Genomic DNA, 14206 nt, shown 5'->3' on the forward strand with positions numbered 1-14206 from the left:
AGGCACATGCTGCCCACTGTGTGGTTATGGCTCTACAAAGCCAGATGGTTTTTAATAACACCGTGCCTAATGGGATTTACACACCTTCTTTTTACGCTTGGAAACAGGACACGGAGAAGGTGGGATAGCCTAGGGTGGAACACCTGGTTTATAACGTAACACATTCAAGTTGAAGTTCAGGGGCTTTTTTTCCCCTTCTCCTTTTATGAACAAAGGGCAGGAAAGGCCTAGCCCTGCTTTTTATGTGTGTTTCCATGCTGCTGGGTAAAGTGAATTAAGACACCTGTGAGGGGTGTGCCTCGAGGGGGAACCCCTTTGAGAAGGTGGACAAGGAAGGGCAAGTCCTTGCTTGCCTCATCTGTGTGGGCTTCCTGCACAGCTCAGTAGCTGAGTGCAATGGAACTGAAAGTGTTCCCATCGAGAGTAGAGGAGGATTTCCCTGATGTGGTGCCAAAAGGTTTTTGCGACCTCCAAAATATATATTTGCAAAATCATTTTTATTGATTTTCCAAATATAAATTTATAACATTCCAAATTCATATCGATACACAGAGATTACTCTGAATCTCGAGACTCCCCCCCCCCAATCCCCTCCATGGGTCCTTTTGTCAATATTTACAACTGCATATAATTCCATAGTCTATATTTTAAATCAATCCATATTATCCATAGTATTTCTTGCATTACAAGTGTTATTAAAATCCTGCTAATGTTTCCATCTGCTTGCAGTGGTCTAGATAAATTACAATCCCCCCCATTCTTTTTAAAAGTTTTTGTCCTCTTGGTTCCCAGTGGTTCACTTTGGTGATATTACGCCGAAATGTATCTTGCGACCCTGCCATGCCCTCCCAATTTTTGCTTTTTTTAAAGAAAATACATGAGTTTGTGCGTGTGTGTGATACAATTTTACTGATCTGTGTTTCCCCTCCTGTGATGTCAGCAGGTTTTTGTGACCCTGGACCCCTAAAATACATTCTTATTAAATTAAATAAGAATTATAAATGTGTCGTAATCACTTTTACACTCAAAATTAGGCATGCAGCTCATGAATTGGTCCTGTGTTGATGAGGCCCTCAGCCCAAAATAAGTTTGCCACCCCTATTTTGCTTGGTGGATCTCATATGAGTGAGTGTTCATTCTAACATTACTGAATGGCCTAGACTAGAGGCCTGATTTAGGCTTTATGATACATCAAGTCTGAATTATCCACAATGTCAGACTACGGTACTAAAACATGGATGGTGGCAGCACTGTCTGTATATGAAGACACAAGGGGCACTTTTCAGTGGTCCTACCTTGCAAGACAGTCAGAAACTAGAAAGTGCATAAGCTTTGATGCTAGAACTTAAGTATACATCTAGGCACGTGCCACCATTTGGCAAAAGCACAGGAGGATTCAGTGTTGAAGCTGAAGCAGATTTGGGGGGTGGACTGTAGAAGCATGTTAATTTTGCATGATTTTAGCTTTCCTTGAGACAATTCAGGTTACTTTGGTGCAGAACATTTGGGGTTTATTAGCACATGCACACACTCTGCTGCCTCTTCATCCCTATTACCTTCTAGAAGGTGATCGTATTCGTTATTTCAGTAAAAAATACTGGCAAACTCGAGACCTTGGGTGTGGTCCCTTTATTGCATATTTTGCATTTATTTGTCTGTGCCTTCAGGGCTCCCAGCTGCACTTGCATTGGCTGTTTATTGGCCAGGTATGCCTTTTACTCTTTAAAGATTCACAACCAAGATCAGCATTAGTGCTGGATGATTTAGTAGTTTTCCTGCTGTTTCTCCAGGATCGAAATGAATTTGACTGCCAAATTTTTAAGAACAGTTACTGAGGATTGATGGCATTCACTCAGTCCTGCCTCTTGTGCAACCATGTGTGCCGGGGCAGAGCAAAGGGGAGCAAAATAAAGGCGTCTGCACACCATAAGCCTCTTTATGCTGATCAGCAAGGAAACTGACTTGGAGGACTTGGTTGGAGTAGCTGATTACTCTGGCCTAATGGCGGAAGGAGACTCTTCTTTAGCCAATGTGCCTCTTCCCCAAATCTCTCCTATTCAATTTAGCACACAAGTTAAGTCCAAACTTGTCATTTCTCCGTTCACTGGTTCAGTATCTGCTGTGGGGGGAAATTCTAAGCAATGAGTGAAGTTAGGGATTTCAAGCAGGCTCTGTAGCTCAGTGGCAGAGCTTGTGTCCTTTATGCAAAAGGCCCCATGTTGAATTCCTGGCATCTCTAGGTAGGGATGGGAGAAACCTGTATGAAACCCATGGCTAACTCAAAAGAGACTTGGTATAGCCAAACTCTGTGACCATTTTGGGGGTTCCAGGTGAGTATTGCCATCCACTGCAGTTTGTATGTGCATTTTCCATGCTGCCTGAAGGCACTGGTGTTGAGAAAGATGTGGAAAAGCCTTTGAAAGAAAAAATGGAACAAAACCTTGTGGATGGGGCTTCCTCATGGCTTGCAAAAGGATAAGCTATTGGGGCGGGGAATAGGCAAATACTGTACGTGCAAACCTACCTTACTTTGATCTTGTGTTTTGGTGTCCAGAGGCAGGTTAGGAAGCTCACTTGAGGGGGTGATATTGCCCACATTCTGGATGTCGACATTTATTTAAGGCTGTCTGCATCTGGCGTTCAACAGATCCTTGTAACTAACTTGTATGTATAATCCAGATGGTTAAAGAAATAGTAAAAATGCGAATGTTCCCACTTTTTCAGTGCATGCTTCTAGGTGAAAAGGGTTCTAATCTGCAAGCAATGGTCTAGGGTGATATTTTCTTTAGATTAAATAAAACCAGTATAGTTGCATGATAGTTAACTTTCTGAGACTAAAGATGGAATATAGTATATACCAATATTTTTTATTACAAATCAACATGTTTTTGTTGTTCTGCTCATCTTAGGATGAGAGGGTTTATTTGATTAGAATGGCAAAAACAAAGCACCTTATTCCTTCTAGGAAAAGTGCAGGGATTCACTCTTCAGAGCATCAAAATGCAAAGGGCTGAGGCTTCAGCTAGTGGGGATTGGAGCAAACCTGCCAAGTTCCTGCCTGAAAAATAATGGATCGGACTGGAAGTAGCAGCCCAGAAGTAGCGCTGCTGCCATTTTGGAACTGGGTGGAGCATGCTCAGAAGTGGCTTTTGATGCTGCTCTGCCCTGTTCCAAAATGGCTGCCGCACCAGAAGTCGCGCTGCAGCCATTTTGGAATTGGGCAGAGCAGCATCAAAAGTTGCTTCTGAGCATGCTCCGCCCAGTTCCAAAGTGGCCGCCGCGCCAGAATAAACCGGGGGGAAACAAAAAAATCTGTTTTTATCGGCTGGGAACAGCTGGAAAAACGGGGGTTTCCCGGGGAATACGGGAGACTTGGCAGCTATGGATTGGAGGGGTAGCCCCCTTTTCCCTTCACATGATTTAAGAACACATGGGAGGGAATACCTGAACAGAGAGACAGTATTTTTAAATGTGTGCTTCGTGGTGTGCAGAGGATACAAAGACTCTTGCATGCGGTGATTTATAATCCCAATGTTCGTCATCCTTCCTTGCCTTAGCCTTCCTGCAGAAACCCTGATTCATGGTGTGATCAAAGCTTTAATGTTGATTAGTAATGTTGGAGAGTTGTAATATGGGGAGGCTTGGCTGGCGCCATGTGTGATAATTTTTAGATTCGCTGGTAAAGTCATGCTTATGCTTGCTTTGGCCTGCCACCTCAATTAGCTATTTCTTTATAGGCAGGTATAATTATATCTCCTAAAACTGCACTGTTTTCTAAGGAGAGGGCGGGATGGGCTTACGGGATCTTGGTATTTCAATACCACTTTACCGCCAAGCCAGAGTCCTGCATGTATGCATAACCTCCACGGACACAGTGAATAGCACTAATCTGATGTTTCTGATGCGCTCTGTGCACAGTTTATGTTAAGGGGATGCAGTCTCCATTAATGCTGATTGTTTTAAGAACTCCGTCACTAAGAAGCAGTGCCTGCGTTTTCTATTATTGCGTACCCAAGTGGAGACCACCCCCCCCCCCGACCCCAGGCGACACCCGGGTGGAATAATGACTCGTCGTGACAATGTGTTATGGGATTAAAGTTGGCCACAACTTTATTAAACTTTAAGACCTTGGCTTAGGCATTGGGCATTTATCCCTCCCAGTCCCCAGCCGGGGATCTGGGGCACATCAGGGTTATCCAATCTGTCTGGGGATTGGGCTGGCTCTGGAAGACGTATGTTTAAGCAGAGAGCCCACCCCCTATTTCACCACAACACAGGGGAGTGCACTGACAACCTTTCAGTGTATGGCCAGTGACTTTCCCTTCCCTGTTCCTTTAACAGGGAACCCTGGGATCGCCACCGCAGGGGTGTGTGTGTGTGCTTCATGCCCCCTCCCCCTATTTAGGGAAGGTAGATTAAAGGATTCCACCCAAGGCCTATAACCACCAAAGTTCTGCCGTTTTGCTACGGGGAAGACAAAGCATGCCAATGCAGGGAAAATTCCTTCCCAGTCCTTTAACAGCAACCATCATAAGACCGCAGCAGCGCCCACATACCTGTAAAGAAGTAGTAAACCTGCAATAAAAGGCCTAAACGAGGGGGGGGGTATGGTGGGTGAAGCTCTGGAGCCGACTGAGAGCTCCCAGGTAGGCTCCACCCCCTTTATGCTTAAAGAGCGGACCCTACCCTTACTTGGTCCACTCCCCTGCTCCACCTCCCCAGTCGTGATTGGTTATTTGAGCTGAGGTTTGGTGGGAACCTCAAGGTTTTCGACTTGGGGAGGTGGTTCAGGTGAGCTCTGCCAGGAGTCATGTAGGATGGGGGGTGCTGTGCGCGGGCACGCAAAGGGCACCCTCCGTTTGATGTGGAGAGCGGTCATTCTCATCCTTCCCCATCCTTTCAAGTGTCGTCTTTCAGATTGCAAACATGATGCAGAGGTTGTCTTGCTTGCTGCTGATCTTCTGTAAGCCACGCTGGGAACCTTCTCGGCAGGGTTAAAATCCTTTAAATAGAAAAATGGGATGTGAACGTATCTAAATAGCTAATCTCCTGGGTCAGGAATCCCCTTCCAGTTGTTGGACTCCTCCAACTCCCATCATCCCCAATCATTGGCCAAGCTGGTTAGGTGTTTTTTTTAGTATACTTTATTCATTACTTTACCACATAATATAAAGGGTTAATAATTTGCATTTTTGAGCAAAGACAAAAATTTTACATAGCATGCAACATTACATAATTATATTTAATAAAGACATATGTTAAAATACATCTGGAACTTTATACCTTTTCTAGCCAAAAGAATACCCCTAATTTGTCACAACTTCACAATTATTAGAAGGTGAGCTAAAATGTGCATGTTCGGTATGGTTCGCAAATATGATTTACTTGATTAGCTGTTAGTGTTGCATTAGCTTTTCTAAACAGCTCTGTCTGAATATGATTAATCAGGCAAGCAATTCCTAATCAGAGTATTATCACGTGGGGTCTTTTCTTTTTATTAAGACAATTTGCTTTTTACAAACTAAGAGTTTTATTATGGTAAAACAGGGTAAAACTGTTTAAACCAATAAATAAAACATATAGACAAAAGATCAAAGTGGATGTAGTTTTCCAATTATTTTAAACTTTGGGGAAATTACATTTGAATGCTCAGCTGGAGATGTCTTATTAAAGTTCCATTTCTCACGGTCACCTGCTGTCTGTTATGTCTAGGATAGCCCAGTCTCTTATGTGTTTCATTATCTTTCAGCTGTGTAGCACTTAATTGTTGCCATCTAGTAAACTGTGCTTATGTTCTCTTCAGCTATTATGCATAATAGTGTGCTAGCAAAATGCCTTTTGTCTGAAGAGTGTTTTGTAATCCTTCATTTGTTGGCAGGCACTGCACCATCCCACGTAGTTTATTATCATTCTCATTTTACATATCAGTATCTGATACTTTTTGAATTATGGTGCTGGAGGAGGCTCTTGAGAGTCCCATGGACTGCAAGAAGATCAAACCTATCTATTCTGAAGGAAATCAGCCCTGAGTGCTCACTGGAAGGACAGATCCTGAAGCTGAGGCTCCAATACTTTGGCCACCTCATGAGAAGAGAAGACTCCCTGGAAAAGACCCTTTTGTTGGGAAAGATGGAGGGCACTAGGAGAAGGGGACGACAGAGGATGAGATGGTTGGACAGTGTTCTCGAAGCTACGAACATGAGTTTGACCAAACTGCGGGAGGCAGTGGAAGACAGGAGTGCCTGGCATGCTATGGTCTATGGGGTCACAAAGAGTCGGACACGACTAAACAACAACAACATCTGATACTAGGAGGAAAGGTCTCTTTCAAAGCGCCACATCTCTTACTGCCAGTTTGCTGGTTCTCTCAATCTAAGGCCAATTTTTAAGCTACGGTATTTTATATGAATGTCATGATATTAGTTACTTGAAAATTCTTTTTCAAGAATTTACATTGTTATACTGATATAATTCATTCATGAGAACCGGGCACTTTGACCAAGGGAAGTAAACCAAGGCAACTGCCTGTGTTTCATCCAAACCCACAAAGAGTCTGGGCCAGATTCCAGAGTTGCCCTGATTATGCAGTGACCACTAGGCAACCCAACTCAGCTCTTCACTGCTCTCCTGTCTCTTAAAACAGCTCAGTTAATCAAAACCTTTTCCGTGCTCTTCATCAGCTTGCTAATGGCTCTGCTACCTCCAGCAGCTGAGCCAAAGTTTCTCTGCAGGCTTGGCGCCACTTCCATTTCTACTGGACCACAGTGACCTGTTTATTGTGAGGCTTGGAGCAATTCTGCTCCCCTCACCATCCTGCAGATGATTAAAAAACTACGCAAGCTCTATCCAGTCCAGTTTCGCCCCCAACAGCTTCCCACTTTGCAAATTCCTAAAGCTGCTGTAAGGAGTTCGACATTGCATCTACTTCCGTGGTTCCCAACATGGGGGGCAATTTGATTTTTTTGATTTTTAAGGGGGGCAAATCGAGAATGAGTTATTAACAGTGAATGGCCTTTTAGGCTTCCTCCACATGAATAGGACTTCACTTTCTAAATAATAAGAATTATATGTCACGGGGAGGGGGGGGTATCAGGATTTTAGAGATGCTTAGGTGGGGCATGGCCAAAAAAAAGGTTGGGAACCACTGATCTACTTGCTACGGAGCTTTTCCCATCCTAACCTGCTTGCTTTCTTGGTAGAAATAAAAACAAAATGCATGCCTGGCTCCCAAACGTTAGCTTTTCTTCTAAAAATCGGACTAGGCTGTGTGTGTGCATGCACATGTCTCTTAATTTTACACTTATCTGTACTTTCCTATAGCCTTTTGGTATTACTGTGTGAGTGTAATATATGAAAGCACCTGATGCCTCTGAATACCAGCTGCTGGGAATCATGAGCAGGAAAGTGATATTGTGCTTGTGTTCTGCTTTTGGGTTTCCTACAGGTATCTGTGTGGCCACTGTGAGAATGGGATGCTTCACTATATGGGCCTGTAGCTTGATATAGAAGGGCTCTTCTCATGTCCTTATGATGTATGTGCTTTAGGCTGCAATCCTATACACACTTACTTGGGAATAATAATAATAATAATAATAATAATAATAATAATAATAATAATGTTATTGTATGTACTCCACCCATCGGGCTGGGTTGCCCCGGCCACTCTGGGCGGTTGAACAATGTGGCTTCTGAGTGAGGATTGGACCTCCCGTTTCACATACTGCCATTTAAATATGTTATATCGCTTGCTTTCCACATAGTAACATACGGCGTTTGCTTAATGAGCATGGGTCCAGCTGAGATCCAATTGCAATATGTACTGTGGAGGGGCAGGAGATTTTGGAAGTACTAGAGATCTCGTCAACTATTCGACTTCTTGCTCGTCCAAGTTTCCATTCCCAAGCGCTGGAATCTCCTTCTCCGGTAGTAACCCGTACTCATTTAGGAACACCTCCACATCCACAGCAAAAAACTCCTCACTGAACTGTTCGGTTACACTAATGAAATTGCTGACGAGCTCCCCACCTCTGTACACGAGAAGTGTTGGGAGAACGTCGGTGGAGAAACGGTCTCCAGCCCCTGTGTTGGAAGCCTTGATCTTGCAGAATTTCACTGTGGAGTACTCGGCAGCAAGGCACGACAGGCTGCTGTTGAGTGCCTCGCAGCCCTTGATGCCATCTTCATAGATGTGGACAATGACTGTGGTGGTTTTTCGCTCCTTCTCGACAGCTTCCAGGAACTGTTCCCCATTCTGCAGCTCCGAAAGGTAGCCATATTTCGGCCCAAAGCTCAGTCGCTGGTGCATGTCCTGCATACAACGCTTGCGATACGTCCGTAGGCAGCTTTCGTCTTCCATGTCTTCATTAATTAGCTCGTACTCTTGCACGCTCATCTGGAAACATATGGAAGAATAAGTGGAATTATTATGGAACAGGTAAAAGGTTAAAGGACCCCTCGACGGTTAAGTCCAGTCAAAGGCGACTATGGGGTTGCAACACTCATCTCTCTTTCAGGACGAGGGAGCCGGCATTTGTCCACAGACAGCTTTCTGGATCATGGGGCCAGCAGGACTAAACAGCTTCTGGTGCAACAGAACACCATGACGGAAACCAGAGTGCACGGAAATGCTGTTTATCTTCCCACCGCGGTGGTACCTATTTACCTACTTGCACTGTTGTGCTTTCAAACTGCTAGGTTGGCAGGAGCTGGGACAGAGCAATGGGAGCTCACCCCATTGTGCGGATTCAAACCGCCGACCTTCTGATCAGTAAGCACAAGAGGCTCAGTGGTTTAGACCACAGTACCACCTGTGTCCCTTATTATGGAATACAGTGGTTTACTCAACAAACATCGCTCCATGGAACCTCATGGAACAAGAGGAGAAAACTTTAAGAATAGGAGTGGAGCACTTGGGTACCATTTCTTGAACTTTCAATTATATTTTCTTTAAGTTGTATCTATGGTCATCCTCTTGGTGTGGATGAAACTTCCCTCCTGATGCAAACAGCGGCTTTCAAAGGGGGGGGCACTTCTATTGCATCCTGCTCTCATAACCAAGAATACTGTTGAATGCTAACGCAACAGTCCTAAACCCCACTTACCAGTGAATTCAATAGGATTTACAACTAAGTAGGCATGGTTATGATTTTGCTGTAAATAAGCACATCAATAAAGGAAGTTGGGCAGGCAAATAAATACAGAACCCTTAGGGCACACAGATGGATAAATTGCCAAAGCCATGTTTGCAAATGTGGATAGATATTTTTTGCAACTCTTGTTGAGTTATGGCAGTATGAATACCCTCGAGGAAGCAATTTGTTTTCTCTTGAGTGACATTAATGCCGATGTAACACACAAAGCAGCTTTTCCCCCTCTCTCTAGTAGCAAAATCAGAAAGAGAGAACTAGATTAAATTGCTATAAACTGCTGTGGAGGTACAGAGATTGGCTTCTTAGGTATTCCTGACATGATGTAGGGTTCAGAATTTTAAACTCTTGCATTGCTGTATCGATCTGTTGCAGTATGTATTTGTCTTGGCCTTTGCCTAAAACAATAAAATAGAGTGGATTGAACATATGAGGAAGTCTATATGAACCTGCTTGTTTTTCCAACATGGGTTAGTTTTGTGAATACTTCAGCACAGTAAGACTACATACACACAATTTAAAGCACTATGACACCACTCTAAGCAGTCATGGCTTCCCCCAAAGAATTCTGGGAACCGACGATGCTGAGAGGCTTTACAAGACCCCTATTTCCTCCTAGAGCAGGCACGTCCAACAGGTAGATCATGATCTGCCGGTAGGTCACTGGCCACCTGTGGTATATCACTGGCTCCTCCCCCCCAAGAAGCTCAACAACTTTGGCTCCCCTAAAAAATGCTCAACATTTTAGCCCTTCATCTCCCAAAAAGAGGGCTTTCCTCCCACCTCAGAAAACCTCAACAACCTTGACCTGAACCCCTAAAAATGGGCCTTCCTCCTCCCTAAAAAAAGCTTAACAACTTTGACCTGAACCCCCCAAAAGGGGGTAGATCACTGCCAGTTTTTAACTCTGAGTAGATCGCAGTCTCTTCGGAGTTGGCCACCCTTGTCCTAGAGCTACAACTCTCAGAGTTCTCTGTGGAGAGGAATGGATTGTTAAGCCACTCTGGAAATTGTAGCTGTGGGAGGGGCTCTGACACTCCTCCCAGCCTGGTCATGTTGTGCGGATGCCTGATGATCGTCTTCCAAAGCAACTACTCTATTCCGAACTTAAAAATGGAAAGCGTAATGCTGGTGGTCAACAAAAAAGGTTTAAAGACTCTCTCAAGGCAAATCTTAAAAATGTAGTAGCAACACTGACAACTGGGAAACACTGGCCTGCGAGCACTCCAATCGGAGAACAGCCTTTACCAAGGGTGTCATGGGCTTGCAAGATGCTCGAACTCAGGACAAAAGGGAGAAATGTGCTAAGAGGAAGGCACGCTTGGCAAACCCTCACCGTGATCAACTCCCGGCCGGAAACCTATGTCCCCACTTTGGAAGGATGTGTGGATCCAGAATTGGCCTCCACAGTCACTTACAGACCCACTGTTAAAACCGTGTTTATGGAAGGAAATCTTACTCGGCTACGAGTGATCGCCAAAGAGAATGCAAGGGGGAATCCTTACTGGACCAGAGTTTTCTCTTTTGTGGAGGATCTTTGTGTGTGTATAACAGCACCCCCACCCATGCAGGTGGTGGCATGGCTGCTCAGTGCACTGATGGCATTTTTCTGATTCTCCACCCCATTGAATCGCTTCCATTGTGTATCTCCGCCCCACTCTCTTACCTTGCGACTGAATCGCTCCCTGGTGTCTTTATCATCTCTACTTTGAGAGCGATAGGGTGAAGACATCTGCCTGATGAGAATCTCTTTCTTGCTTACAGGAAGGGCATTCCTGTCTTTACTTTCCAATTTAAACTTTCTCCAGTCGTTGATCACCCCTTTAGGCCCTAGGAGAAGAAAAAGTGGTTGTTATTTCGTATTCTTTCTTTTACGGGTTTGCCAGCTGCCTCGACGTTCAGAACAATGAGTCAAGGGCTGGAGCTCACTAAAGGCAATAATGCAAAATGTGCAATGCTATCTATCTATCTATCTATCTATCTATCTATCTATCTATCTATCTATGTATGCTGGCTTGGCCACGCGTTGCTATGGCTTAGTCTGTTAAATGGACCCTTGGAGTCCCCGTTCAGACTCCCCTCACCTTCAGAGTCCCCCTTCATTTTGTTGAAATGTTTTACGCGTGTTCTGTTTACACAGGGTCATCCCTGTGACTCCCCCCACCCTGTCCTGACCCATGAGCTATCCCATCCCCTCCTCCCCCCCACCCCGGCTCATCCCTGTGGTTGTCCCCACCCTGTCCCGACCCATGAGGTATGCCACCCTTCCTCTCCCACCCCTGGCTTATCCCTGTGGCTGGGCATACCCCGTCCTGACCCATGACCTATCCCGCCCCCTCCTCCCATCCCCCACCTCCACTTGGCCCAGTCTGGAAAGCCGAGCCGAGATGCTGTGGAGAGGGAAGCTTTCCTAGCTGCAGTTTTGGAACATCTCCTGTGCTCCCAGCATGCACTTGAGGGTGATTTGTGAGTTCTGGAACATGGGGTTTTTACGTGGCCCAGGTGTGACATCTGCCTACGCAACCTTTATATGGTCACTCTCATATTCGCTTTGGATGTTGTTTCAAAATTTGAACGTAATCGGTCAAGCGGTTTCGGAGCAAAGTGGACACCCACCCACATGCCCAGTTTACATACATATATGCTGAAAAGCAAAACCCAGTATAAACAACATTCGCAAATGCATTTAATGCAGTGCAACTGCTTCAAATATATGGTACATTAGAACAATTGTTGAGTGGAAAAAATGCACAACCATCCATCTATCATAATATAACTTTAACATTCTTTTCTTTTCAAGTAAGGTTTTCAGTAGTCTGAAAGAAGCCAGAAAGGAAAAGCTATCATGACAACCCTTTGATGACAAAGCTCTGTGGATGTCCTATAAAGACTTCTTATTGTATTTCCGGCAGTGGCAGTTGTGGCCTGGCACAATGGGAGCTAGGAGGGGTAGGGAGGCTCTGCCACACCACTGCCGGTGGCGTCTTCTGTCTCAGTTGGTCGCTAAGACTTCAGGGACTTCCCGAGAGAACAATGGCTATTATACAGGAAGGTTCTAATGTGGAAGCAACCTTAGTAGAAAAGGGATCTACTATGGACTAGCTACCAGAGTCTGGCTGTGTTTGATGGTTCAGTGTGAAGCCTGTTGGATATATGTGTGAGAGAATTTGTCTCCCTCCTCACCTTCCCACCATTCCAGTATGTGAACATGAAAGCCCTAAGTATCTCAGCTCCTTCACAGGTGGAAAACTGTGAGGAAAGAATGGAGATGGAAGAACACGGGGAGTTCCATCCTCAGGAATGAAAGGAGACAGATCCACATACCTGCCAAGTTCCTGCCAGAAAAATAAGGGATTGGCAGACCGGAAGTAGCGCTGCCGCAATTTTGGAACTGGGTGGAGCATGCTCAGAAGCGACTTTTGATGCTGCTCTGCCCAGTTCCAAAATGGCCGCCGTGCAGGAAGTCACGCGGTGGCCATTTTGGAACTGGGCAGAACAGCATCGACAGTCACTTCTGAGCATGCTCCGCCCAGTTCCAAAATGGCCGCCACGCCAGAAATCGCTTCTGCGCATGTCCAGAGACTCCAGACATGCGCAGAAGGAGCCTCCCCCGGCCAGTAAGTAAACCGGGGAAAAACAAAAAAAATCTGTTTCTACAGCTGGGAACAGCTGGAAAAATGGGGGGTTTCCCGGGGATTACGGGAGACTTGGCAGCTATGCAGATCCAACTCAGCTTCCACATGACTGTGAAACATCAGAAGGAAAAGACTTGGCATACCTTTTGTTTGAGCCAAACACTCCATCCCCAAGCTCCTTGGAAATACAGGGAGATTGAGATTGCTCAGACCCCATCCAATCCTGAGTCAATTGCAGGGGCGGGGGAGGGGAATAATTTTGGCTTGGGCCAAGTGCTGTGAAGGACGTGCTTTGAATAAACCAAACTACAGTGGTACCTTGGTTTTCAAACGTAATCCGTTCCGGAAGACGGTTTGAGTTCTGAAACGTTCAAAAACTGAAAACTCAGTAGCTGACAGCTAGGCCTCAGGATCTTGCACTCAGCAGAAGCCACGTGGCATGTTTGACTTCCGAGGTGTGTTCGAAAACCAAAGCATTTACTTCCAGGTTTACTACGTTCGAAAACTGAAATGTTCGTCAATGGAGATGTTCGAAAACCAAGGTACCAGCAGGCGAAGAATTAAGGCATTCTGCTGTGGAGATATTCCACATAAAGGTGACTTCCACTTGCAGAATATAGTAAACTTTCTGACTCCGCTAATCTACAATTGATAAAGTCCTTCTCTTCCCCTGTCGAGTTCTTCATTGACGGGCCTTGGGCACTTGATGTTTAGCAATAGTTGGAATGATAGGCCAACTTTCTTTGGATTTACCTCATTCACATGTAGAGTGATGTCTACCAGTGTCCCTTACAATTTCCCAAAGCCTGAATACTTACTTAATAATGGGTCGTAATCCATACAATATATTTTTGTTGCTGTTACTATGGATACATAGTACAAGAGATACATAAGAGACATTAGCCCACAAGTAACAAGGCTTTCTTACCTGTATGTATAGCTTCTGGTGCTTCAAGTTCCTCTTCCAAACTAAGCTCTTTTTGCCCTTCCATTGCCATGATTGGATTGGCAGACACTAATAGGATCAAGGAAGAAAACAGTAAACACACGGGCAGATGAGCTACATGCTTTCAGAGTCTGCTAACATGCACTTTTATGTTGCTACAGCTTTATAATTATTGCTCTCCTTATGAAATCATAATGAATGTCTCCTAATAACATCTCATAAAGTAAAAATAAAGAACACAATATCCAGGTTTTTAAAGGGGTTATTAAAAGGAAGTCTAGACTAGAAGCTTGCTACAGACTATATAGAATGTGATTAAAGAACACAGCGTTCTCTATGTGATGCGCCGTCGTTTACTACAGATATTCCATGCTTTTTTGATCTATTATTATATATACACACTTGTCAACTTGCCATCCAGGGAAGAAGGAAGTTAAGTTTGGACAAAGTCACACCTAGCTTGGGAGTTAAATATGTAT

At 44.7% G+C, this 14206-nt stretch overlaps 1 protein-coding gene across 37 annotated transcripts in view; it reads right to left on the reverse strand.

The window, feature by feature from the left end:
- Positions 1-5126: 5126 nt before the first annotated feature.
- PDC (phosducin) overlaps positions 5127-14206 on the reverse strand; it is a 102770-nt gene continuing 93690 nt past the window's right edge. For all 37 annotated transcript variants that reach the window (XM_088674900.1, XM_088674918.1, XM_088674915.1 and 34 more), the window contains 3 exons: positions 13710-13796; positions 10813-10976; positions 5127-8392 (listed from right to left, as the gene is read on the reverse strand). In XM_088674900.1, coding sequence (XP_088531026.1) covers positions 7865-8392; positions 10813-10976; positions 13710-13779 — 762 coding nt within the window. In that variant the 5' untranslated portion in view covers positions 13780-13796 and the 3' untranslated portion in view covers positions 5127-7864. The remainder of the gene's footprint in view (positions 8393-10812; positions 10977-13709; positions 13797-14206) is intronic.

Source organism: Zootoca vivipara, chromosome 7 (assembly GCF_965207765.1).
Source record: "Zootoca vivipara chromosome 7, rZooViv2.hap1.1, whole genome shotgun sequence".
Classification (NCBI taxonomy): domain Eukaryota; kingdom Metazoa; phylum Chordata; class Lepidosauria; order Squamata; family Lacertidae; genus Zootoca; species Zootoca vivipara.